The 27289-nt window shown below is 41.7% G+C and overlaps 2 protein-coding genes across 3 annotated transcripts; one reads left to right on the top strand and one right to left on the bottom strand.

Moving 5' to 3' along the window:
• Positions 1-1059: 1059 nt before the first annotated feature.
• On the top strand, positions 1060-9067 carry hapln2 (hyaluronan and proteoglycan link protein 2). Its single transcript, XM_064351979.1, has 4 exons — positions 1060-1415; positions 1616-1732; positions 3733-3918; positions 4947-9067. Exons 1-4 carry the CDS (start codon positions 1148-1150, stop codon positions 5222-5224), a joined length of 849 nt encoding a protein of 282 aa, XP_064208049.1. The 5' UTR covers positions 1060-1147; the 3' UTR covers positions 5225-9067.
• Positions 8266-26230, bottom strand: bcan (brevican). 2 transcript variants are annotated; one of them, XM_064351825.1, is made up of 13 exons: positions 25248-26230; positions 19528-19610; positions 18827-19249; positions 18237-18411; positions 17846-17973; positions 16707-16994; positions 14687-16300; positions 13704-13811; positions 13293-13451; positions 12879-12961; positions 12206-12350; positions 11557-11739; positions 8266-10996 (listed from the first exon to the last, which is right to left on the bottom strand). In XM_064351825.1, the coding sequence occupies exons 1-13, from the start codon at positions 25250-25252 to the stop codon at positions 10872-10874; spliced, it is 3519 nt and encodes a 1172-aa protein (XP_064207895.1). In that variant the 5' UTR covers positions 25253-26230; the 3' UTR covers positions 8266-10871. The 2 variants fall into 2 exon arrangements, with proteins under 2 accessions (XP_064207895.1, XP_064207903.1); XM_064351833.1 differs by having other exon boundaries at positions 18827-19216; positions 25248-26227.
• Positions 26231-27289: the final 1059 nt, after the last annotated feature.

The following is a 27289-nucleotide window of genomic DNA, read 5'->3' on the forward strand; positions in this document are numbered from 1 at the left end:
GAATACATCTACACATGTTCTCCATTATTTTTTGAGATGACTTACTGAGTGTGTTAAGCACAAAAAATTGGGGGTGGGGGGTCTGTAGTATAATGCAAATACGCATTTGTGTTTCCTTGGACACAAAATGGATACAAATCATAAACGAACCATCATTTTCACATTTGCATTGTTCTATTTTCGTTATAAAATTGTATACAAATAGCTTGAGGATATTCTGCTAATACCACTGACAATTCCCTCCAAAAATATGAGGACTGTTCAGAGGCATAGTCTAAAATGCAAAAATATGTTATTGTTCTTCTGTTACAGGAAAAGGGACGATAGACTTGCGTGTCACGTCCCATCATGAATAACATAGCTGTGATTCTGGCTGCTGTCACCTATTTCACCTGGACATATACACCTATTTCGGCTGTATTTCACTCTCAAAGACAAGGTGAGTCACTGTGAGTGCATCTACCCTCAAAACATTTTGCCAGCCTGGATGTTAAATAATATTCCCCCCACCCCCCACCCCCATCATGTTATTTAACATGCTCGTGATTATGAAAAAGGAAAGACGAACAAGGATTCATCATGAAATATGAAAAACAAAAGATCTAGAAATTTAATATCACCATAGACAAGAAGTCATATAAATAGAGCAATTGAAATGTATGCAATAAATGTGTCATACTTTTTTTTATTTCCCAAAAGACTACACATTTCAGATAAACTCATTACTGGCATCATAATGGCTCAAATTTCAAATCAGCTCTTCAGTTGGCTAGGGCATAATAAAGGCTCAGTTGTTATAGAACTGCTTCACATAGTCAAGACAGGCCCAGAATGAGCACTGTGCAGCATCAAACTGGGAAAAGCTTTCAATCAAGTAAAAATGCACAATACAATGCAATAAAATGCAATGCAACTACATTTTCATGTGCAATTTCCCCAAGACTACCAAGGAAAAAATATTGTTCTTGTGTATAACACGGATTAAATTCCACCTGTATAATGGTGACAGGAGTCCTCTTCGGGTGCTATTTAATATTTCCTTAACTGTTTTACAGGTGTGCATAAGAAACTTCGGTACCTTCTTGAGCCACCCGTCTATGCAGAAGTAACAGCTCGTCGAGGTGCGAACGTCACTCTTCCCTGTTTGATGCTATTTAAACCACCCCAGTATAAAGTGAAGTGGACAAAGTTGGAACCACTGCACCGTGGAGTAGAAAACATCGTTCTCATCACAAATGGTCAGGCGCAAAAGGGATATGGCTTGCTGGGGCCCCGGGCATCGTTGCGCCGAGCTTATCCATTGGATGCCTCCCTGCGCATCAGCAACCTTGAACTGGAGGATGACGGAAGGTTCCGATGTGAACTTGTCAACGGAATAGAAGACGAAAGTGTCGTTCTTACCCTGAGAATAGAAGGTAAGCTGTGATAGCCAATATAGTGGTATACAGGCGTAGCCTATAAAAAATCTGGTGTCAAACGTATTTTTTTCTTCTGCGTAACACAAAACACAATTTTACGCAGGAGTGTACACCGAGTGTTAAACTAAATTCTAAGACTTATTGTATTTATCAATTTAACATTTTGGTTAGTAAATTGACCTAGATCTGTCTTCCAGGGGTTGTATTTCCTTATCAGAGTTCCAATGGTCGTTACCAATTTAACCACCAGGAGGCCAAAGAGGCTTGCCATGGACAGGACGCTACGCTGGCTACGTATAAGCAGCTGTACAGAGGTGAGGTAGATCAGTAGACAGAATGCAATTGAGATTTATATTCTAGCAGGCTTAACAAGTTGAAATTTTCCTCAAACTGCATGATGATACATTGGGGCCTTCTTTCAATATAAAGGGCTAAAGCAGTGATGTCCATTGTTAAAGAATTTCTCAAAACTTGATGCAATCCATCTGCACTGCTTCCCATTACTAATAGTGTCTAATTGGGAGCAATTTACCAATGACAAATGTTGCAGCATGTACTGATTTAGCATCAATTACATTATTTATATTCACCGAACCTGTTTAGACCTGTTTTTCACATTTTAAAATTATTTCACTTGTATCTGAGTATTTTATAGTATTAGTGGCAGTGAGAAGCACACAATATCCTTTACCTTGGCTGATCTCATAGGTTTGTTAGCAAATAGTTTCCAATCATATTATGTAAATATATCACATAAGCGGTAACCTCTGTTACAGCTGGCTTTGATATAGGTCCCCTCTGTGGGGCCCACTCTCTTCTTTTAGAACTTAGGTGCAGACATCTTGAAATATTCCTTTTGGTTTTCTGCACAAAAATCAGACTCAGGAGAAATTACAGTTTATGAAGAATTCAGAAATATCAAACGCACAACAGTAAAATATTCAATTGTATCAACATACTTTTGCAGACCCTATGTAGGCCCATTAGCAGTTTCACACTGAGTCTCCCAGTTATATTGCATCACCTACATTTTTAACTAGTTTAGCTGGTGATTTCAGCAGTAAGCTGGAAAAGAAATTAGATTTCCTGATCTACACTGTACCACTGATGTTACAAAAAAGAAAGAAGAATGGATTTTGCCTTTGAACTTGCAAATCTCAAGTAGCCTTGATTTCCCAGCTGGTATTCAGGGCAAAATGAAAACTACAAAACAGATTAGAACTATGACATGTCTGCCTTTCCTTCATTTTCCACAGCTAATACTCCATAACTTTTCAATTGCCTTAAAATACCCTGAGTTGCAGCTCCTATCATAGCTGCTCTACCATTTTCAATTAAAATGTCTCCATATCTATATCTATATCCTGTTCTTTATCCTGTATATTCTCCATATCTATATCTATAGCCTGTTCTTTATCCTCTATATCCTCTATATCTATATCCTGTTCTTTATCCTTTGTATCCTCTATTCTATATTTATATCCAGTTGTTTATATATCAATAATCTTTGTTTAATGAGGCAACAAGGTGATTGGAAAATGTATTATCCTTTTGTCTGGAACATGTTAAAACTGAACTATGGAAAAATGTTCTATGTAGTTGGCAGCTGAATGATGTTGTTACTGTTGCTACAATAATTCATGAACATACAATAACAGAATAACCTTGGCTGCTTACTGAAATCCTGAAAGACAACCTGTGTAATTGAATCGTAATATCACGTTGGATTCATAAATAAAAATGAAAACGAGGATATCCTATATCCCTAAGCTTACATAGATGCCTCTTAACCAGAATCAAATTGAATTTCCAACCTATCAATGGCTTCAATTATATAAAATACATATAATAAGATATATCAGAGTGGAACATGACTGATGGACATGACTGGATTTTAGCTAATAGTTAAGGGGGTAGACACCTCCAGTTATCAAGGTCTGCATGGAACCCATATATAATTTGCTACTACTGTTGAGCCAAATCGACAGGTAGTAACATCTCATATATAAATGTTTCCCATACATCAATTTAAGTTTAAATCAAAATTTGAATACAGAGATGCCTGTGAAATGGATGGTTTAGATCAGGGGTGTCAAATGTAAGTCTTGGAGGGTTGCGGTGATTTCAGATATTTTAGGCCTTGAGAACACAGTGTGTAGATCATTTGGCCAATCAACAACTTAAATGGATCACTTGTGTGCTGAAGCATACTGAAAATCAGTAGACACCTTTGGTTTAGATCTTTGAAAGTCTAGCTGAATATCCACATGACAGTTGCCAAAGTGATGGTAATGGTGCATATTGAAATCTGTAGCCTGGACAGAAGGACTTGACTGGTGTAATGCGGGATGGTTGAATGATGGGACAGTCCATTACCCCATCCTGCACCCACGGTCGCAGTGCGGAGGGGAGAAACTCCACGCTGGAATTCGCAGCTACGGCCCCAAAGACAAGACCCGGGACTACTTTGATGCCTTTTGCTTCACTTCTATAACAGCAGGTCAGTCAGTATTCTGCCCAGTTTGGTTCAAGTCAGTCTAGGAACTCCATGCTGTAGCTGTAAAATCTCAGAATATGCAGTGACACCAGTGCCAACTTAACACACTGTATGTAAGTAATAATAAATAACAAAATAATAAATCTTTTTTTTTTTTTTTAAAGAAGGCCCAGAGCAAGCAGTGCAATTTTCTGGCGCATACAATAACAGGAAAATAAGTTCACACTTGGGAGGCTTAATTATTTATGTGATGCTAGAAGTGTAAGTTAGGGTTAACTGCCTTCAGTCACTGTGTTTGCTGTAGAAACAGTACATGCATAGCAACCATTTAACCGTTATCTAAGCAAATATGAATTTTATGCAGGTTTTGGCAGTGTAAGGAGTGGGTTTGCTTTTACTCTGATCAGAAGTGGAACAATACGGCTGTTGTTCCAGGAATGTGGAAACCAGTTCATCTGCGGGAATGGCTTGACCTGCTTTGACACTGGAACTTTAGCAACTGAATTCTGAAAACATTATTGGAATGAAATGTTCACCTTGGAATCAGTGCTTGCATTGAGAAATCACAGCTTTTTCCTACATCATAAAAATTAGATAAAGGATGCATCACTATTACATTGTAATGTAATGCTGGCTCAGACATAAAAAATATGACCAGTACATCTAGAGTTTCTTATATAAATTTATATTCCACATGGATGTTAGCTTTTTGAATTTTTTTAATTCTCCCCTAATTTTCTTCCAGTTTTGTAATGTTTAATTCTAATAGAATGTTCTTGCTTATTGCAGCAACTCCCTCTGTGGATTTGAGAGAGTGCAATTTGATTTAAACCTTTCAAATCATACATGCAATAATTGTGTGTAGTGTTTTACTTGAATAAATGTGACTGTGTGCTCCAGGTTTTTTTTTTATAGACACCCAAAAATACCTCTTTCTTTGTGGCATGCGGGTTGTCTGCATTGATAAAAAGACAACAGCTGCAGGATGCCTCTATAAGTGAATCCACCTATTTGTCTGTCTCCTTCTCTAGGGTATGTGTTTTTCATCGGAAGCAAACTGAACTTTACAGAAGCAATAGAGGTTTGCAGGGAGAAGGGGGCGGAGCTGGCCCGAGTCGGTCAGCTGTATTCGGCCTGGCACTTCAGGGGCTTGGACCGCTGCGAGGGAGGCTGGCTGTACGACGGCAGCGTGCGCTTCCCCATCACCAACCCCAGGAAGCGCTGCGGAGACCTGCGCGAGCCAGGGGTGCGCAGCTTCGGCTTCCCCAGCAAGAACCTGCGGCTCTACGGGGCTTACTGCTACAGGTAGTGGGGCTGGGGGGAAGACTTTGAAGGTTGCACACTGACTCTTCAGAAGATGTCAGCAGGAAAAAACGTGCTTGGGCAGTTTTAAAACAGTGGTTAATGTTTGCAAGTTTAAGGATAACTGCTTGTATTTAAAATTCAATTGCATTACCTCCTGACTTTGTGATTATGTTAATATTTATAAGCAGTGGTATTTGCTGTGACTGGAGGACATTGTCAGTGAGTATCAGGATTACATACTGCCACATGAAGGCTGAGTACTGAGAAGTGGAACAATTGTGAGCATTTTTCTTCAGTTTTAATTCAGTTCATAACAGGTTCAAATGGATTATAGCAAAATCTTTTGTTTTGTTGCTTTTGTGTTCATGCTTTTTGATCACATGCTCATGTGATCAATATAATAGCAGTCTCCATAGAATTAATATACTGTAGCTAAAATGAATGTTAATTTTCACCATGGACATGGAAGAACTTCATATGATGTTAATTTGTGGAATTCAGAAATTACCACCTTATTCATCATAAATGTATTTATTTTGTAGCCAGGGGAGACATTTATTTTAATGTGATTGTATTCAACCCTCCATTCTGTGCATAGTCTGTCACCCTGCTTGATCCATTAAGTCCATAATCTTAATTCACTGTAGTTCAAATTAATTTGAAAAGATGATTCTGTGTTTAATGTAGAAATGCATCAATAAAGTAAATAATTATATTGTAGATTGAACTGAATTCTGTTATATTAATATGGAATATTGCTAATCGTTTCATCAAAATTGTACTCCCACTTAATGTCCAAACATCCTCTGTAAACATTTTTTTTATTTCTTTTGATTCAAGCTCAGTGAGTGTTTCAATGCGTCTCAATTGCTGTACCTTACTATATGTGTGCTTTTTCAGTATTAAGAAGTTATGCCCAAATAGATAAGCATTAATGGAGTATGTGATTAAGTATGACAGCACTATACGCTATTCAGTTACAATGCCCTATCATATCTTTGAACTGGAGAAAGAAGGCAGGACAAAAATGGCAGTTGAACCTTGAATACGCGTATTTCATGAAAACCTTTATGAAACCCGTGCAGCTGTTCAGACCGATTTGAAACAACACATATTTATGACACAGTGCACAGCACGGAACACTTAAACATACTGTGGATAGTATGGGTTTGTGTGTACTTTGAATATTACAATATTACAATTACAAAATTGACAGAATAGATCATTCAGACAGGCAGAATTCTTCCTCTGTGGTTCATCCTGTCACTCTGAGCCCAAAGATATTCTATGGGCTTACCTGCCGAGAAAAACTGCTCTGAATTCTCAGTGCTACAAGAATGCAAGATTGAGATCAGCCTTCTTGGTAAAGACATAATACCAGACCTAACACTGACATCAAAGCTCCCTTTGGTAACATCCGTCTATGGGCCACTCACAAAGAGCATCTCCGCTTTGTGGGAATTTCAGTGAATAGAATACCTAATAAGTTGACAAGTCAAAATGAATGGAATGCATAGGGGTGAAAGGAAAAGGTACATACAAAAAAGGCTCTTTGCAGTGCTGTTTAATGTCTGCTGAAGCAAAATGTGAGAGAGCCATATGAATGAAATGTGATTGACTGTGAGGGAAAGAGATCAATGACAAGTATATCAGCAGGGAGAAGATTGGTGTTGTATAACACCTGAATTGAAGTTGAAAAAGTGTGGTTAATAAATGGTATACTCCTCAATCAATCATTTTGCAGAGAGAGAGAGATAGAAAAGAGGAAGGGTATCCTGACTTGAGCAGATTCAAGCAGACTGTAAAAAGGTGAATTATTTATGTGCGCTGTAAAGACCTGTTCCCCTCATTATAATAAGGCCTTTCCATCACACTGGCATTTTTCAAATGTTCACATCAACACCCTACCACTAGTTTAAATAGCAGTAGTCAGGACTTGTCAGTGGGAGTTATTTTCTGAGGGATTTTGAGTCCCCGCGTCCCATTAAATTAGCATACCTATGCAGCTTTATGGATGAACATACAGAATTCTGTCAGTAGAGGGAGACATATGATAAGAGATAGTACTTCTCATTGTTTCATTCTGCCATATGTACCCGACAAAATCCACGGCAAGTAGTTGTTACCATTCTGCAAGTCATGACACGGTTATTACTTGTGATTCATTCAGCTATAAAATGTCTTTTGTCTCCATTGTACTAAATTTGGTGTGAGAGTTAAAGGGGAGTGAAGTAAAGGAAGGCTGCAGTATTGCAGTAATGGAGTTACTTTGTTACAGCAGAGCAGAAGCAGATACTCACATTACCGGCCATTGCTCCTCTGAACTCATCATATTGCCACAACTAGCATCTACTGCTGGCAACTAGCCACACTAGCCTATGAACTCTGCTGACAATGCTAAGATTGCTATTGTATTGTTTTACTTTTACAATTACAATTAAATAGATTGCTCATGTAGTTTGTTTCCTGATTTCTTCATAATAGATTTCTAGATGTCTTATATTATCTCTGTATACCTGCAAAGATTGTTGCATTTTTTGAAGGATTGTTTCACTATTTGTAACTCCCATTTTCCATTGGCCTCCCCAAGCTTGGATTCAGTTGAGCTAAATTCAGTAGCATAACCCCTTCAGATGCTCACCATTTTGACTCAACGGATACATCTGTTCTGGGATTGCCTTTCTAGCTGCTGAATCACTCACTAATCCTCATGGCGGCTAACAGGTGCATGCAACCTTTTAGGGTCGTAAACTGTGTTTAACTTAGATGCAAATGCCTGGAACTTAATTTGCGCACCTGTGAATTTAATAAATACGCAATCTGCACCCAGTTTATATTTTTATAACATTCAAGGAAACAGAATTTGTGTGTTAAATTAAATATAAAAATAAAATAACATGCATGTTTATCCTTTAGAGAACAAATAAAATATGCATACAGAGCAATTTTGAGTCAGAGGTATTTTTCACTTACTGTGTAAAAGTGAGACTACCGAAGATGGCCTCATCTGCTATTAAAATATGTGATGAGCATTCACAAAACATATTATTGGGTTAAAAACAGTATCCATGTTTTATTCCATTAAGGCTGACACACATAATCTTCAAGATCACAGGTACTCACACTAATTATTATCTGTACTGCATTAGCCATACAGAGTTAGCAAGGAGCATCGGGAAAATGACAGGAAAGGTGTTTAAAAAAAACAGCAACGTCATTAACAGTTCTGTTAGAAAACCTAGTCATTTATGAAAGTGTGTAACAGTGTGGCAAGTAGCAAGTAGGTACCATGTACCAGATGGTACCTATTTGCTTAACAATTCACCATATTCTTCATACAATTTAATTACCTGTTAAGACATCAGTTTACTGATAGGGATGCTGCACCATTACAGAAACAATACAAAGAGACTGCTTGAGCTTTGTGATATAATCATGGTTTCTATCTGAGCACAGCTCAACCTATAATTGTATGACAAGATTACCATACATTTTTGAACTCTAATTTTTGAAACATTAATACACTGGGATGAAATTGCAACCCCACAAACAAGTTAGCTACTAAATGAATGTACAGTATTAACAATAATAGAGCATGGAAGATATATGATATGTGATTTTGCCTGGATTATTCTTGGTTTATTGCTTTTGATAATAAATGTGGGCCCTTAGGAAGGGGACACATTCCAAGGATTGTTGATTGAGGGTATGAATATGATTCTTATTTGGACGGAAAACGCTGGTTTGAAAGATACTGGAGAAATGTAAACCACATCGCCAACTTCTACTTGATAATTAAATGTTAAACATTAAACACTAAACATTACATTGTTATGCTTCAATTACAGGGCTAGTAGAAAAATATGTACTTGCTGCTGTTTTCATTTAATTACATTTGAAAATGGATTTTGTATTTACTGTGGAACTGTATTGGTAAAATAAATGATCGATGAGAATGAATTAATTAATGTTATTTTGTGAAATTGGCAATCCTACACATATTGCTACAACACAAATCTTTCCATTAAAACGATGTCATACAGATTATCCATTTCTGAGAAAATGCTAAACATGTGATCCTTTAAATAGGACAGAGCTGACTTATGGATAAGAATATTTTCAGTGAATATTTACATTATAAAATGTTGGATAAGTTTTATAGCATTAGAAATTACATGTAACTAATGTGTCTACGCTTATGCATTTAAATTAGAGTACTACTATTCAAAAAAGCCTTTGAGGTCACAAGCTATTGGTGACCACAATGTGTTTTACTGCTCTTGTTATCAGTGGGCCTTGCTTATAACATATCAAACATCATTATATGTACACCTGGGCCCATCTACCCCCATCATCACCCTAAACACACTAGAGACATGAAAAATGAAGCACCAGATTCATAGGTCATATATGTAAATATTGATAAAGTTGGGAAAAGAAGGAAATTAAAGACAAGACTAGTCAAAGGGAAGATATCACGTGGACTAATACTGAAGATTGTTCAGAGACTCTTAGACCTGACTACCATAGTATATATCAGTTTGTCCCAAACTTTAAACAGCCAATACATTTTTGTCCATTTCAGAGCGCCTGCCAAACCCCTTACTTCAAAAGTTGCTTAACTTCACGTGATTAATTTCATAATTCTAACTAAAGGACACACCACTCTGTGATGGGCCTGAACCCCATCCTTTAAATCATCAAATTTATACCCCTGACTAAGAAGTTAGATAGCGGGTATATGAGACTTAAGGTTAAATGACATCATGAGAACAGTATAGCCTCTGCACTGAACATAATGTCTGCAACATTACATTAAAATATCACAATTCTGAAATAAGGGAGCAATTCAACATAGGCCACGTTTACACCGCATGCTAATATTCTGTCACAATTCTTTTTTTAAAAGACCATTCAGAATAAAATATTCCACATTACAGAGTTCTAAATGCAAAGTTTCTGAATATTAATGGAATATATCCATTAGACAGAAGAATGCTAGTAAATGTAAACATCACATTAAGCCAATAATTTAAACTGCAAGCAGATCTTTATCATACAGATAACTGGCAAAAAATATGCTAAATATGTGAAGGGTTAACAAAGATTGGTTATAACAGAATAGCAAATATAAGCATATAATTATGATGTGAAAGAGCAAGGGTACATGTACCATCTCTTTAGCAATGTATATCATGCTAGTGATACAAGCATACAATTTTGTGGTTCAGACATCGTCTGTTGTATTGAGTGTGTTTGCTCAACTGATCTCTAGTTAATGTACCTACCTGTTCACATGGCTGTTATCTCCTAAAAAGTGAGATGAATTCTCAAGTTTTCTTGAATTTCGAAAACGTATCTGCATGAAAGTAAAGTGTATGTTAAATCATAGTATTCGTGTCAATGGCTTCTTTGGAATATATATTCTGAATGCACTAGTTCAGACTTCTCAGTTGTTCAGAATATTGACTGCAAGTAAACGTAGCCACAGATGGGTTTTTAGAAAAGATGTGGCGAAAAGAGGGTGTGATGAGCTGGAAATGGTTGAGGACAGTTTGTAAACTAGTCCAACGTGTTGGACGGGAGACGGGGAACTGTCTCTGAGGGAGAAAGAGAACGGGGTGTAAAGAGAGGAGCAGAGGGTTAAGCATTTATAAATTCCACTTGACGTCCCAGAACTGAGGCGCTGCCTTCTCGGTGGCCGTGTCGTCCATGAGCACTTCTTCCATCTCCAGAGCGGGGGACGTCTGCTGCTCACCCTCCGTGGTCGCCAGGGCTAGACAGCACAAAGCCACACAGAGAGCGCTTTCAGCGGTGCTACGTGCGCCGCGTCGCTAACCCGCGCTCACAACACACCATCTCCAGCACACGTGCTCACATGCTTTCTGAGGCCCTTTCTGTTCCTTTTCCATCCTGACTTCGTCTCAGTTGATCGACTTGAAGCACAAACATAGCCCTAAATCCTGAAACCTTCATTGTGCTTTTCCTTCAACTGCACACATGCAGTATGTCTGTAAAAAGGTACAGAACCATGGTTGATTCTATGGATAAATAAATACCAAGGGGAAAGCCCGCCACACAAAGAATAAATCCATCCTGATAGGGCTGGTGTGTGCTTTGTGCGCTCTAGACCCCCTCCCTTTAGTGCATTCTGAAATATTAACAGCCTTTTTTAACAAAACCTTACTATACAAATATAGTGCATTAGATACCGCTAACTGTGGTTTATTGTTTTGAATAGCATTGCAATGTGAACTGCCTTTCCAGTCAACCAGGCCCATTATATTAATTATAAAACAGCTGAGGTCCTGTGAAGGCCATGGCATAGCCACTCACTTGGGATACACTGGATTTGGGGTGCCTCCCACTGGCCATTCGGCAGGCACTTGATGACGGGATAGCGCCTCTGCCAGAAGCCGTCCTTGCAGTGGAAGCGCACCAGCGAGTCGGTCTCATAGCGCGGACGCAGCTTACCAAACATCAGAGCATTGGGAACGATGGGGGGCTGACCACAGAGAGCTACCAACGATACAAAATAACCAGGAAAACAGGAAATGGCAGCCTTAATGTGAGAAACAGAGCAACAATTACGCGTTTGTGTCGTAAAGCAAAATAGCTTTTTTATGGTCATATTTTTATTACTGTTATATTTCTTGGACAAAACACAGAAACAGAGACATTTTGTACATAAAAAAACTGCTGAGAAGGGGCCAAAAATGGGCTCATCCATATTCCCACAGTGTCCCGTGCATTCTCAAATGGCTCTTCTGTTTCTCGGGGGGTATTTTAAGGAGCTGTGTCTGTCATTGGTGTAACTGCAGTGCATTATCTGGGATGGGCTAATCATTTATTTATGCCAAGGATTATCTTCTGCAAACAGTCTCCCTCAAACAGAACAGCTTCCTCCCAGTAATAAAACAGAGAAAATGTTTAACAACTGAACCTTATGTTTGACAACTAGCCTTAATGGGGAAGCAGTACTCACAAGTGCCTTTCTTGCAGGTGTAGGGGAGGTGGTAGTTACAGGGAACATCACTCCAGCGCCCATCGTCGAACCACACCATCACCACACAGTTCTCCCCAGACAGGAAGTAGCTGTCGGGCTGCCCACGGTACCAGTTCTCATACAGCTGGACAGAGAAAGGGGGACAGTGCCATTTCAGTTCAAGCAAAGCAGCACAAATCATTCATACAGGACAAATTAAAAATCAGAAGCGCTAGTCAGTATTTTCAGAAGTAGGCATGTGTTCACTAGGATTAGGATATCTATCCTGGAATCATTTCTCACAATAACTCATTATTTGATTGGATATAAATACATGAATAAAAGTTTCAGGTACATAAAAATGCACCTTTGACTCAGTTAATCCACTGGTAGCTGCAGCATTCTGCTTTTGGTGAAATTCATTTTACTGATTTTCACAGATTACAACACGTTAATAACAACACTCCCCCACCATTACAGCTGATCCCCAGCCAATACAGGAAAATATCATTTAATAGCTTAAAAAACTTTAAAAATAGCTTAAACAGAAAAACAGGGAAAAGTCCACTCATGGCCACACGACAGCATTCTCTAAACTGATTTATTAGGAAGTTGTTCAGCTGTTATTTTGAAAATATAGGTTTGACGGGATTTCACATTGAGTGAGACTCACCAAAGGGTTTCCATCAGACCACTGGAAGTCTCCCTCTATGGTTCTGTCATTCAGACCAGTCCACTGATACTCCCTGAACTTGTCTAAGAAAGAAGTGAGACATCACTGCTCAGTGCTGCTGGAATGCAAGACAGATCAACCCGCAGGAGAAAAACATAACCGAACAAACTTTGTATTTCAGAACAATAAACATGTGGGCTACTGTTTGTGGGGAACTGAGTGAAAATTAATGAACCAAAATGGCTGCATAGGGGCTATTTTGCAGAGCAGCTTTTACTGCAGCTGATACTACAAACAGGGACAAATGAAAAGCTAATAGAATTCCCAAATGCGATCCCCAAGTTGTGCTTGAATTTAAATTTAAGAGGCCTTGACCTTTCTGGGACCCAGCCTTGTATGCTGTGCGTGACGTACTGTTGACAAACTCCTGCTCCTCGGGAGTCATCACAGACACCAGGTGCCCCCCGTACAGGCGGCAGTGCTGCTCTGCTACCTCCCAGGCCTGACGCTTGTAGAAGTGCTTATAGCAGGAGCCATGGAACTTCTCCCAGCCTGCCTCACACTGCTCCAGGTCTGAGAAAGAGAGAGGGGGGTGGGGGGGGAAGTGTGGGAGTGAGGGAGAAAGAGAGAGAGAGAGAGAGAGACAGACAGAGAGAGAGAGAGAGAGAGGACAACAGAGAGAGAGAGAGGGGGGGGAGTGTGGGAGTGAGAGAGAGAGAGAGAGAGATTTACAGATTTAAGGAGAGACAGAAAGAGATATTTACATTTACAGAATTATTTATGGCAAAAATTATCTGGCATAAATGATTTGTTGGGATCCCCTACCTGCCTGACAGAAGTCCCCTCCATAGCCAGGCAGGCAGAGGCACCTGGCAGACACTCCGCTCTCTATGCAGGTGCCTCCATTGGCACAGGGGTTCTCCAGACATGCATCTGAAACACAGGGAGAAGAGGCAGTGCTTTTCACAAAAAGGACTAGAATGCGCCTTATTCTCTTTTTTTAACATAACATTGAATGATAGCAAGTGGTAAAAACACTAATTATTTCTTAATAAAACTGTGATATACTGTATAGAATGCTGTGATGCAATGACTGTTATCCATGTTAAAAACAGGTATTAGGACAGTGTGAATAAGTTAAGTATGAAACCTGCATGTTTTTCCAGTGATTAGATACGACTGTCCCTACATTTGCCATCAGTCATACTTCAAACCAAAAAATTCAGTTTGATTGCATTTTTGTTTGTATTTTGTTTGTTTTAATGTGCCTACAGCGAACACCATACATCAAAGCTAGTAAATTATCTCATAACTAATTATAAATTAAATCTGAATGTTTGTGGAAAGGGTATTTTTCTTGAATTTCCTGGTCCTGCATAACTACACATATTCAACTTCAGGTGTACTTATGGTAAATAATGTTTTTGGATGGTCATGCTGATATTGGCCAGTAGAGGGAGACATTTGATTAGTTATACGAATTTCCAATGTCTGCATGAACATGAAATCACCAGAATATCAGTCCACCATGCCAGTGCAGAGGGAGTTCTGAAGTGAAAGTAACCTGGGACAAGTAATATATAAAATGAATAACTGAATTTCTATTTGTTCCATGTTATCAAAAAAAAAAGTTCAATAATTTAGTGGTTGTAGTTGGTGTACATATGCTACAGACAATGAGAATGTGCAAGATATCCTTTTTTTAAACAGCTACACAGTAGGGTAGGATGGGGATTTTAAGATTTTAACGTGTGAGAGGGGAGTATTTAGAGCAGTCAGTGCAGAGGAGTTTGAGTCACAGACATTACCTGAGATACTCCCTGCTGCTTCCAGTACCTGCCTGGGGTTTGGCACTGCGGATGGCTTTGGGTGCAGCAGATCCCCGCTGTACTCCAGGTCTGAACGGGACTCCTGCGGGGCGGTGGGAGAGGGCTGCATGTCCCAGCTGGAGGTCTGCGACTCGTCAGGGAGAAGCGTTACGTCCAGGCCTGTGACGCTAGCCTGGGGTTCGCTCGCCTCCTCTGTGTTACTGGAAGTATAGTGAACGGTCACCACGGTGGCGTTCGTGCTGTCGTTGGCTCCCTCGGTGAAATTGGTGAAGGATTCGGTCGGGTACGGGAAATCAGGGGAGCCGGTAACTGCTGAGCCCTCACCGGCGCCGGAGCCAGAACCAGAACCGGAGCCTGAGCCCGAGGGCTCGTCCATACCAGAACCGGACCCTGACGCTCCGGAGTGATCCAGCACATCTCCGGACGCGCTCCCAGACCCTGTGTTGCTAATGTCATCCCCGGAGGCGGCCTCGTTGGGCTGCTGCGTTGGGTGCAGCACCTCCGGGCTTCTGCCCAGCCCTTCCTGCTCCACCTTCCCCTTCCTGTCCTTTAATACCTCCGCCCCCAACACCACGCTGGTCTCTAGGCCTTTGGAGGTTTTGGACTCCACCTCCACTGGCCAGCGAGAGGAGGTGGGACCGAAGAGCATGAAGGGTACGGGGGTCATCAGGGTGACAGGGATTTCCCTGTCGCTGGACCCGGTCTCCATGGGAACGCCTGCCGTGCTCTCTTCCTCACTGATGGGGACCAGCCCTACCGAGGATGATTCCACGGACCGGTCCTCTGCCTCTGGTTCTACGTGCACGGGGCTAGTGGAATCTGACAGCACAGCCTGGTTTGAGTCCACTCCAGTCTGACCAGACTCCTCCCCAGAGGCAGCCTCGGTGGTAGCGGTCTGGTCGGGGAGGCTGGTGGACTGGTCGGGGGAGCTGGTGGTCTGGTCGGGGGAACTGGTGGACTGGTCGGGGGAGCTGGTGGACTGGTCGGGGGAGCTGGTGGTCTGGTCGGGGGAGCTGGTGGTCTGGTCGGGGGAGCTGGTGGTCTGGTCGGGGGAGCTGGTGGTCTGGTCGGGGGAGCTGGTGGACTGGTCGGGGGAGCTGGTGGACTGGTCGGGGGAGCTGGTGGTCTGGTCGGGGGAGCTGGTGGTCTGGTCGGGGGAGCTAGTGGTCTCAGCCGAGAGACTCGAGTCCAGGCCTGGAGTTAGAGTAGAGACAGAAGTTTCCTCTGCTACTCTGGTGATGGCTCCCTGGGGCCTCCTCCTTCCGGACTGGTTCTGGGAGTGCCTATGACGCTTGCGGGGGTGAACGGACTCCACTCTGATGTCACTGGTGGGCCGGGAAATAGATACGGGGGTGATTGTGTAGGGGAGCGCTTCCCCAGCTGCCTCAGTGGCCCTCGCCGGTCTCTTCCTGTGGCGCCGCCCGGTGGAGATGGAGAAGGACTCCGGGGGGCCCTTAGCTTCACCCTCCGCCTGCTCTGTCCCCTGGCCAGTCTCCTCCAGCGGCTCTGACTGGGTCGCCAGGTCCAGATTCGTGTGCTCTGGCTCTGTGGACAGGTAGTCCAGGGGCGTGTCGGTTTGGGAGTTCCCGTGACCTGTGCAGAAAACACATCCCCGTACAGATCTCAAGCTCCAGGCCTGGAAACCAATATGTATGGGGTTTCTTTTCAATCAGTGGCCAATATAGGCCTTGGGGTAAGGTGTGTACAGGCTTTATCCAATCAGTGAATAAGATTAAGCACTTAAGGGCTGAAGTACACCAAATACTAGCAAACACTTTGATCCAAAAATACACTTGTTATTCTTTTTTAATGCCATAAATCTTCCCAGTTCTGTGAATGATATATCTGAGGACATCTGCAGCCACAGCCACTTAGACCCAGGACTGGAACTGTATGTGGCATGGAACAACCAGTGAAAACACACCTGGACCTGTTAACCACATTTTTAACCTTACAGATACTGTGAGTGAACTTTCCAGCCCTTCCTTTCTCCTGTCACCTTGGAAGCAGTAGACGCCATGGTGACTGTGGGGCTCGGGGAAGCCCGTCTGGTTGCTGTGACGATAGACGGTGTGGACTCCCGGTTGGAGTCCTTCGCAGCGCTCCCTTGGCGTGACTACGGGGAAGCGCACACTGCCGTCCGCCAGCCAGCCAGGGCTGCAGTGGTCCAGGCCGTCGTTCCAGGCTGCGTGGAGCTGAGCAGGGCTGGCCAGTCTCGCCCCAGCTTTCTGACAGAAGGCCTTGGCTTCCCCCAGGGTGAGGTTCAGAGGGGAGTGGAACACCTCGCCTGCACACACAGGCAATCGGTCTTACTCAGGTGACCCTGGCCCACACTTAGCTAATGCATGACTGTACTATGATCTTCCTATGTGAATGATTTCATCTTCCTTTCCAATTTGGCTTCAACAGACATACATTTTATACCAAAATACAAGATTCCCCCCTCAGGATATCACCACACATGATAAATCGCCTGCACTGTATGCTCCTTACACCCCACAGCTGTAGTGGAGCCACACATTGTAATAGGTTTGTGATACATCAGTCTAAACCTAAAACCTAACTTCACTCCACCAGCTGATAATTCAAGCCACACTTTACTTCAAACCAGAGATGACCAGCTAGTGTTGAGGAGATACAAACCCAAAAACACACCCCCTCCACCCACCTTGCTTTAGTAGAGCAGCCTATCTCAACTGAATGAGTAGAGTCTAGGTGTAGGTTCATGCTCCTTCATGAAGTACTTGATACTCATAAAACACATACAACTTTACATTTTACCATAGTTTTCCTATCTACCCATCTAGTTCTCTAAGTGAGAAGGGAAAATTAACTTGACCACAATTACAATCAATGAAACTTTTATTGCCTGTACCTTTGAAACAGAGACAAGGATTTGTTTTGTAATCAAAAAGGCGTTTTGCAAAAAACAATTCAAAGCCTCATAAGTCATTTTATTCAAATGCTGCCAAACACCTCCTGAAGTGTTCACCCCAGTACATTTGATCATTTCTTCGATGACATCCAACAGTAAATTGTGGGAATGTGCTAATAAAAGTTATTTCATATTTAAAATGTGCTTAATATAATCTGTGAACTTATTATGATACCAGGTTGAGTCTGGATTGCTCCTCTTACCTTCAATGTTGTCTGCATAACAGTACACATCAAAAAGTGTCTCAGGGTCCTGCATCCCACTGTTCCTCACTCCTGGGTTCCCATTCATGTCCCCAAAACATCCCTCCCGTGGCGCGTGGATGGGGTATCTGAGGAGCAAATACAAGATATTGTCTGCATGACTACACATTTGCACCCCCCAGTTTGCATTCTCACTACCCAGGTGGGTGCTACAATCATCATTTTATGATGTTGATGATGATGATGATGATGATGATGATGATGATGATGATGATGATGATGATGATGATTATTATTATTATTATTATTATTATTATTATTATTATTATTATACAGGATGTATAATAATAATATGTTGATGGTTGATGTTGCTTGAGGCTTTCTGACACACCTGACAGTCTGGTCAGCAAGCCAGCCGGCATCACAGTGCTCAAATCCACTGTGGTAGGCTGCCAGGAGCTGCTCCGGGGTGGCCATTTTGGCTCCGATTTCCTCGCAAGCCTGCCGGGCCTCCCAGAAGGACAAAGCATATCGACTGGAGGCATGTCGGTAGTGGAACACCACACCTGTACACACAAATCCACAACCATGGCGTGCTGTGTAATGAAATGGTTTGGGTGCTGGGCTCATAAGTGAAAGGCTGTGGGTTTGAAACCCAGCTGAGGCACTGCGATTATAACCAGCAAAGCACTTAACTTGAACTGCTTAAAACAAAGAATAATTTAGAAAAATGTCCAGCTGTAAATTTGTTGATAACCCACACTGTCTCAGATGAGGAACTGATGAAGTGAACTACAGAAAAAAACACTTTCATTTCATCTGAACATTCACACAAAGGAAAATTCCTTTATCTCGATATCCAAAGAGACTTTAAACATTTACACATTAAATGCAAAATAAGACTTATTTCATCCCAGAGTTGTAGTTAGCATGAGAAGTGATTTATCTAATGTCCGAAGCCTCATTTCCCCCCCACGTTACCTTTGACCTTGACCTCAGCAAGGTCATGGGCGTCCTCCAGGTCCTGCTGCACCTCACAGCGGTAAATGCCTGTGTCGTTGGAGCGGAGGCCCTCCAGCCTGAGGGTGAGGTCGGCAGGGGACGAGGCGTAGTTGGGCAGCGACGCCCGTCCCGAGTAGGCCTCACTGATCTTCACCCTCTCCCCCTGGGCCACCAGGATCTCTGCGTCCTGTCCCGAGGACACCAAGCTCCACTTGACCCGGGGCAGAGGGGGGGTGTGGTCTCCCAGGAAGGGGGGCGAGGGGGGCGGCTTGGTCAGAGACACCAGGCAGGGCAGAGTGAGAGAGCCGCCCAGGACGGCAGACACAGGGGACAGCAGGGGGATGATCACCTGCAGAAGTCTTGAGTCATCTGGAGGAGGTGCAAAAGGTTCCGGCTCAAGAGCTAGACAACATACAGATAATGGGAGCAAGGCCGGTTTAAATCAGCAATGACTAATCGTCAAAACACACTACATATACACCACGTCAATTGCTATCTTCTTTGTCTTCAAGCATATGAGTAGTTTACCCAGCAGATGTAAGTTATAAGACTAGTCAAATCGCATATGTCACATTACTGCTATAGTATCACATATAGTGCGATACTTAACCATGGTTTCCTGTAAAATACGAGCTGTGCAAAGTGGGTCCAGACTGTGTGTTACATGAATGAAGGGGTACCTGGTCCTGGGTCCGATTCCGGCAGCGATGCCAGGATAAATGGACAGAGGGCACACAGCAGCAGTGGTAGTGACACAGTCAATCTGACAAGGTAATGGAGAATGGTATAAAATTAATGGTTACTGGTATTAACCATACTGCAACACCTAGGTAATTTCATCAGGAGACATGTGAGGAGACACCGGGGATATACAGTGAGAGGGAGACAGAGAAAGACAAAGAGAGAGAGAGAGAAAGACAGAGACAGAGAGAGAGAGACAATGGGGCTCTTCTAACACATCAAATGTATTCAAATAAGACATTGCCTGTCACATGCTGCAAATGTTGCTATCCTCCAGAGTTAGCACAGGGACAAGTGGTGACAGTACATTAGTAAACAGTACCTTCCATTACAAAGAGTTACAGTTATACAAACATAATTGCAGTATCACTTTCTTTTTCTTTTACAGACAACTGTAACACGTGGAGTTTTTAATCCGTAGAGCACATACAAAGCTTTCCTCCTGGATTTCTGGAAACAAAAGCGACAAGCGCACCTTGTAAAAAACCTTGTACTCGTTCACGGGCAGGAAATAAAAACAGGCTACCACAAGACAGTTTGTAAATCTGGAAAACTGACATGCAAAAAAATCATCAAAAGTATTGCAATAATAGTAATAACGACATATACAATTACATTGACAAGCCTGACACAGCACAGAAACAACAGTTCCCTGTGGCTGTATTTGGTGGTGTGAGATGCCGGTGTGTGTGTGTGTGTGTGTGTCTTTCTTTCCTTGGTGTAATCCAGCTGGCCTGACATAGCCTTTGGGTGTTATTGTGTGTGAGGGGAATTCTGATTACCCCAATTTCCTAGAATGTCAGATGCACAAACCAAAGTTTCATTTCAGCCAGCAGACCATTCACTCACTTCCCTCTCTCCCTCCCTCCACAAACACTTCATGTCACCCCTGAACAAAGACTCAAAGACAGAACTACATACTGTATGAAAGATATGTGACAAGAGACAACTTGTGTTGCAAGTTGGTAAGTGGGAATTTGAGGTAAGGGCAGTACAGATTTGTGATGAAGATTTATCTCATAATAAGTAACCTAACCCACTCATTTGATAGTTTCACCAATCACTGAACATTTATATATAATTTCTATCCAACACAAAATCATGTAACAGAACAGAATTTATAAGGGTCATTATAATACTGACAATTTGCAAAGATTTATGAGAGAAATTAAGAGTGTATAGGAGTGTTTGCCAATATGAGATGAAAACAAGCCAAGGAATGCATATGGTGCAGAAATAAAAACTTATTGCAAAACGTATCCATCATGGTCATTTCATAATACGTGACTTGCATTCCAAGGCAGCCTCCAAAATACTGAGAGAGATTGAAAAACCAGAAGGGCAAAATTAAGAGAAAAGTCTTGCAGTGGAGCTATCAGTTTAACTATGAGAAGTTTCAGTATCAACATACAAGATGTAACAGAACATTGTTTTCTGTTCTGCAATTACCTGTCACTTTAGTCGTAACGCGTGATGAAGTATGTGTCCATGACCACATTTCCATAAGCCAAGGGGAAAGCAGTCAGCTTCCTGAGGGAAGTGGAATGGGGCAGCCTGGCAACTACAAAAGTGCTTAGGCAAGCATCATCGCCGATGCCTGCTACTGAGAATACCAATAGCTTCACCCTGAGACACAGCTGAGGAGTGAGCTCATAAGATTTGGGATAGAGGGCCAAGTGAGGCCGGTAGGATGAAGACCGTCTTTCTCCTCTGTGTTCATATGTCCGCCCCAGTTCACTGCATGGGGGATGTTCCAGCTGTTTTTCTGTTTGTTCGTTGGTCTGTATAAACCGCTCTCCTCTCTCTGGCAGCAGAAAATGGGACAATGAGCTCATTCCACTGACTCAGCCAACATGGTGGTCGCAGATATCTCTTGCCCTTTCGCATCTCTCTCCCTTGGGCACCGCCAACTCGCCAATCCTGCCTCTCCTAACCTCGGATGACTCAGTCTGCCCATCCCCAGGGGCAACCTGCTCACTCTCACAGGCGCAAAACTGGCAAGAAATTAAGAAGGAGAAAGAGTGGGAGAAACTGAGCACTCGGTTACTCGGGTGTAGCAGATTCAGCGACTGCCTCTGTGGGCTGCATCCAGAAGAGGCCTGCATGACAACAGCACCCTCCTATGCCAACTTATCAAACAAGCAAGCTTGCTACCTTGCAATTCGTGAAGTGGTACAATACCTACAACTAGGGTTTCACTGTCTGTGGAAATTATGCAGATACTTGCATAGGAAAATAAAACCAAACGATCAGTGAAAGTACAAAGGGTATAACCAGTCGTCTAACTTACAAGAACATACGTAGTTTGATCTCTAACCAGGTTTAAATATGCAAAAGAAAAATATTTCTCAGACCATTTTCTTTATAGTTATTGATTGTTATTTCTCTGCTCAGCAGGTAAATAAGGTCCAAGGTCCAGAGAACAGACAAGGTCTGCAGTCTGCCTGTCATCTAATTACACGGCTGACATGATTCAGGGGAAATACATTCTTTATTACCCAACCCAGTCTTGACAAAAAAGCAAAACTACATGCCTTTCTGCACAGCCCGATAATACATACTTAAAAGATACTACTCTTTTACCAACTGGACTTCCAGCTGCAAATGTTCCGTATAAAAACGAAGGCTGAGACACAAAGCCCATTTGTAAACTGGAATTACTTCCGATAAGTATTTCACAAGGGCGGGTGTGGGATCTGGCAAAGGAGGCTCGACTGAGTGGGTTTTCCCCCGGTTGCTGCAGCCCAGAAATCGAATCTATCCTCCGGTGCCAGACACAACAATAATGAGTCCTTGGAAAACATGCAGCCCTGCGATGCAGGAGGTTTAGGCTAACGCTGACAAACACAAGAGTTCAGCCTCAGAGCCAGTGAGAGGCTTGAGAGAGTGAAGACAAGGTCAGTGCAAGGTTTCCCTCTTTACTGATTTGTCGTTGCATTCTGCCAACTAACTGGTTTACAAAGTGTTGTACCTCCATTCTATAAGCAGGATCACTGTATTTGAGGTCAAAATTGATTCTAAAATCCTTTCAGATCTCCATGCAAGTTAGGCCAAATGGATTTCTTCTCATTTTCTTATGAAGGCTGATTTAACATTTAAATATTTTTCTAATCAGTCAAATAAGATTTTGGACTATTTATAAATATCAAAATACTTATTAAAGTAGGGCCACATAAACCAGGGAATTGACACAGGATTAGGACATGATTTGCTATCTCAAATGACACCCAGTTGTGTGTGTGTGTGTGTGTGTGTGTGTGTGTGCGTGCGTGCTCATATGTGTTTATGCACTTACTGTACGCCACTTTGGATAAAAGTGTCTGCCAAATAAATTAAATGCTTATGCGTGTTCATTACCCTTGACGGCCACACTCCAAACCACAAGTGCATTTCTCAATAATGCCAGCAGGTGGGCAGAGGAGGTCACAGTTCTTCACTTCCAGTTAATGCTCTGAAGTCCATTCTGTATTCAGATGCATGAGCAGCAAGAAGTAAAGCTTACATGCTGGAGAAAATGTTATTGGGAGGATGGATTGCCTGTCACTGGGTCAACAACACAGAGGAGTGTAGCCAGTGTGGACTACATTCCGCCACGTGACAAGAACTCCTCAACCCAGCAGTCATACATCTCACAATCCAGGCGCTCTGCCAAAAGTTGCCAATGTCAAAAGTTGTCTCAAGGGTCAAATGTTCATTACAAAACACTGAAAGTACTACACAAGTCCTGCAAAGTGCTTCTCATTTACAGACCACATGCCACCTCAGTGATTAACAGCACCAGAATTTTGCCATCTGAAATACTGCAATGCTGAAGCCAGGGATGTATACAGTATGCAACTGGTTTAAGGAAGGACGCAAGCATTCGCTGCATGTACTGCAACACGGTTTTCAGCCTGACACTCAAGTACAGCATGCTGACGATGTAAGACTAACTCCACATGTGAATGTGAGTGAGAGAGAGGGAGAGCGAGAGAGATGGGGGGGGGGGGGGGCGTCAGTAAATGCCTTAATATAAAGTTTACATCAACTGTAATTGTGGCTACAACTAAGATGCTAAAAGGTGATAAAGGGATTTAATTTATTTTTCATCATAATATTTATTTTGTAACATCTTTAATGAGAGAAATACATTTTCCTTTAATCCTGAAAGTAAATTGCAATTATTTTTTTTTAAGGTAGAAAAATTAGTAATTAATGAAATACATAATCAAACAGCACTTGACGGAGTGTGGAAATACACAGTCTAGAGGGTAATTAAATGTATTGTATAAATGAATAAGAACAGTCCCATTATTAAATCCACTGAAACCAATGTCTCTGGGGAAAATAGAGACTGAACCAGAACTGAGCATAAACACCTAGTTCTGACTTACAGGGGAACTTCAGTCATATATCAATACAAATGTGCTGGTCATCACCTTGAGAGTAATTAAATTATCCGTTTTTTTAAATTTCACAATTTCCCATGTAACACCTTAGCCCACAATAAAGAAAATATACAGAGCTCTACTCCAAACAATGATGTCATCCGGGTACTTCATCTCCCCTTTTCCCACTCTGTTAAGGATGGATACAGACAATTTTAGAGCTTGCAATTGAGATAAAACTCAAATAGACTCCAAACCTCCACTTGAATCTTTTTTTTATTTTGCAATATAAATATAGAGAAAACCATAGATTTACACATCATTCTCCAATTCAAAAGACACGTGCACTTAAATAGGAGGGGGAGGAGTTAGATCTCAACGACACCATCACTTCATCACTTAAAATGTCCTTTGGGGATACAGATGACAGGCATAGTTGGTTTTTGACACATGATAGGTCATATCAATTCTGAGGGAAACATGGATTTGGGTGTACATTTTTGTAGAGTAACCCTTGAAAAACGGACTCTGCTAAGATCCAAGCAGATGGCTAGGTCAGAGATGCTGACAAAGTCCAATGATCTTGAATGGTCCACCACACACAATGACATTTGACTTGAATATTTGAAACGGATTCACTTGTGTATTTTATGAAAGAATTGGGAGTTTTGACACCAAATGTGGGGTTTGTGAATTTAGTGTGTCTGGTGAAATACATACGGGTGTCAATGGTTTTAAAGGAGGCATGAGAAAATAGTCTTGAAAATCCAAATGGGAGTCGAATGAAGACTGAGAATTTTGACTAATATTATGGGCAATATACATTACATACATTGAAATACTTCAGTAAAGAATTTCAGTTCTTTGTTTTGTTTATTATACAAGCTGAAACTAGAAATGAAATAAAAGTTAGCGGAAAATATAATCTAGACTACTTTCAAGCTAAAAACTGATCCATGAGAATTTCAATGCACATTCAAAGGAAATAACACTTAAAAGAACCTTAAAAGTTGTGCTACAGCAGTTATACTCATTGCCATTATACTCAATTTTAAAAAATGAACCGCATGCCTTTTGTCAAACAATTTAGTAATAACTTTCCAAACGTAAAACAGGCAATAGACAACACTTTTGACAGGAATTTGATTCAACTACCATCCGCCTACGAAGGAAGGCTATATTCAGGATTCTAATTATTAACAGCCTAAAAAGCTTCAGAACTATTACTAGGCGTATTAGACGATGCTACTGTATGATAAAATGAACATCAAATAATACAGTAGGGTACTTACCGCATTCTTCAGACTGAGTTGGCAATTTATCTTGTCTTTTACAATGCAATTTTGCTTTAATGTTTTTTCGACAGGTGTAAATCTTTCCCACCTGGCGAAATCGGCAGAATTCTTGTCGAATACCGGCTTTCCCCCAAATAAATACACTCAAAGGTGTAGGTTATTAAGTCCTGCGCACCGTCTGCTTGTGAATAAGGTAAGAGAAAGATCGAGGAACGAAATTAGTCAGAGAAGAAAAAAACTTGAACAGCCCACTTTTTTACTCAAACATAAAAGGTCTTTCTTAGCCCATTTGTCTTACATGGGGATGGAGGGCAAGTGGGGTGGGAAGACCGTGGAAAATGCGGGAAGTAATCACGTCTCTCTGAATCTATTCATAACGTACCATCGGATGGCAGTCCAGTAGTGCTTGAATAAAAAGGGTCAGACAACGAAGGGGTGAGTAATGGGCTGGTAAAAGCGATTTCAGGTCAAATGGCCCGTGGGGGAAATACTGAAGAACTAAAGAACAGAGCAAGCACGCTGGGAGATAAGAGAGCCTTGGTGTTTGGGAGAACGACAGCGCAGTAACGATGAAGTTGCTGATGCTGCAGGGAAGAGCTCCACACTCACGCACCATTTGTAAAGCCAAAGGCTACATTTCCATTAAAACTACCGGTCTACTGGCAAGAGTCGATATAGGAAACAGTGCGACTGTATCAACGGTAAGCTAAGGCTATTTCGAATGCCCTGAGAGCATCGACCGGAAACTTTTATTCGCCAACACGACAGGAGTCTTGCTGCATTCATATGCGGTTAGAACTGAAACAATGAACTTAGTTGGTAAAAGAATTGCATCAAATACTGAGAGACTCTGGATTAATGCTACTCACTTATTTGTGTTTAAGCACATACCAGTAAAAGTAATTAAACAAATATAATTTTCCCTGACTACACAATACGGTATTAATGCTAAATGATACATTAATTCTGTATAGACAGACTGCTGAAATCCTGCATTAATATTTGAAAATGTATTGGATTTCCATGTTTAAAATGTTTCCCTGGTCAAAGAATAGCCATGCTATTATAGCAGATAATGGAACATAAAATATTATCTTAGAAATATAATTGGAATGGAATACCAAGAGAGTGACATCTGCTTATACTGCATTTGCAAAACATTAAAAAAATATCTAGTCTGTTACCTCCCACACTAAGGCCATGTGCCATAGAGGCCTCAAATCTTTAAGATATATCAAAAAACATCACTGTGGAGTGATGACAAACACTCCAAATATATGTATATAACCTCTACAGCACTCTGTAGCCTTACATAAGTCTTTCACCCTGTGAAAGCATGTGTCAAGTCTTGATACCAGAAGAAACCAGCACCACTGTGTATGAAAATAAGTTGCAATCAGAGCAATTACTGTCAAACTCCACAATCAGCAAAACCTTGCACATCTCAAAAAAAAAAAAAGAGAGAAACTTAGGTAGCCTGAATCCAGACATCTTGCTCATGTGCTAAAACAAATCCTGCCTTGTGATTCATGTCTGGATCCAGCTACATCTGGACATAAAGGCAGGTAATGCCACCCTCAAAGACGTTAGGACAGATGAGCAATTTGTTTTGAAGGGTAATGGTGAAGAGGAATGGCCAATGGTAAGCAGGGAGCGTGAATTCTACTTTCTACATCCTCCCCCACCCCCCAATCTTACAGTCATAGCCAAGTGTCAGGCCACAGAGGAATTTAACATATAAGCACTGGTATGACGGTCAACAACAGGGATAGGAAGCTTGCGAGATGTGAAAATCAGATCTTGGGCTAAGAGCTAAGAGTGAGGATTAAGGTTATGCCAAGGGTCTGCCGGGTTTCATGTTGCTTGTTAATAACAACTCACTTCAAAGGGAATGTGCCTTGCACACGATCGGTGCGTGGCTGGCAGCCTGAAAAAGCATGGCATAGCTGCTGATGCCTTCCCATACGAAATGTGAAGGTTTGCAAAGGTTTGGCAAATAGGCGTACTGTTCTGGATTTATAGACAGTCCTACTGCCTTC

The sequence above is a fragment of the Anguilla rostrata genome, chromosome 1, assembly GCF_018555375.3.
Source record: "Anguilla rostrata isolate EN2019 chromosome 1, ASM1855537v3, whole genome shotgun sequence".
In the NCBI taxonomy this organism is placed as follows: Eukaryota; Metazoa; Chordata; class Actinopteri; order Anguilliformes; family Anguillidae; genus Anguilla; species Anguilla rostrata.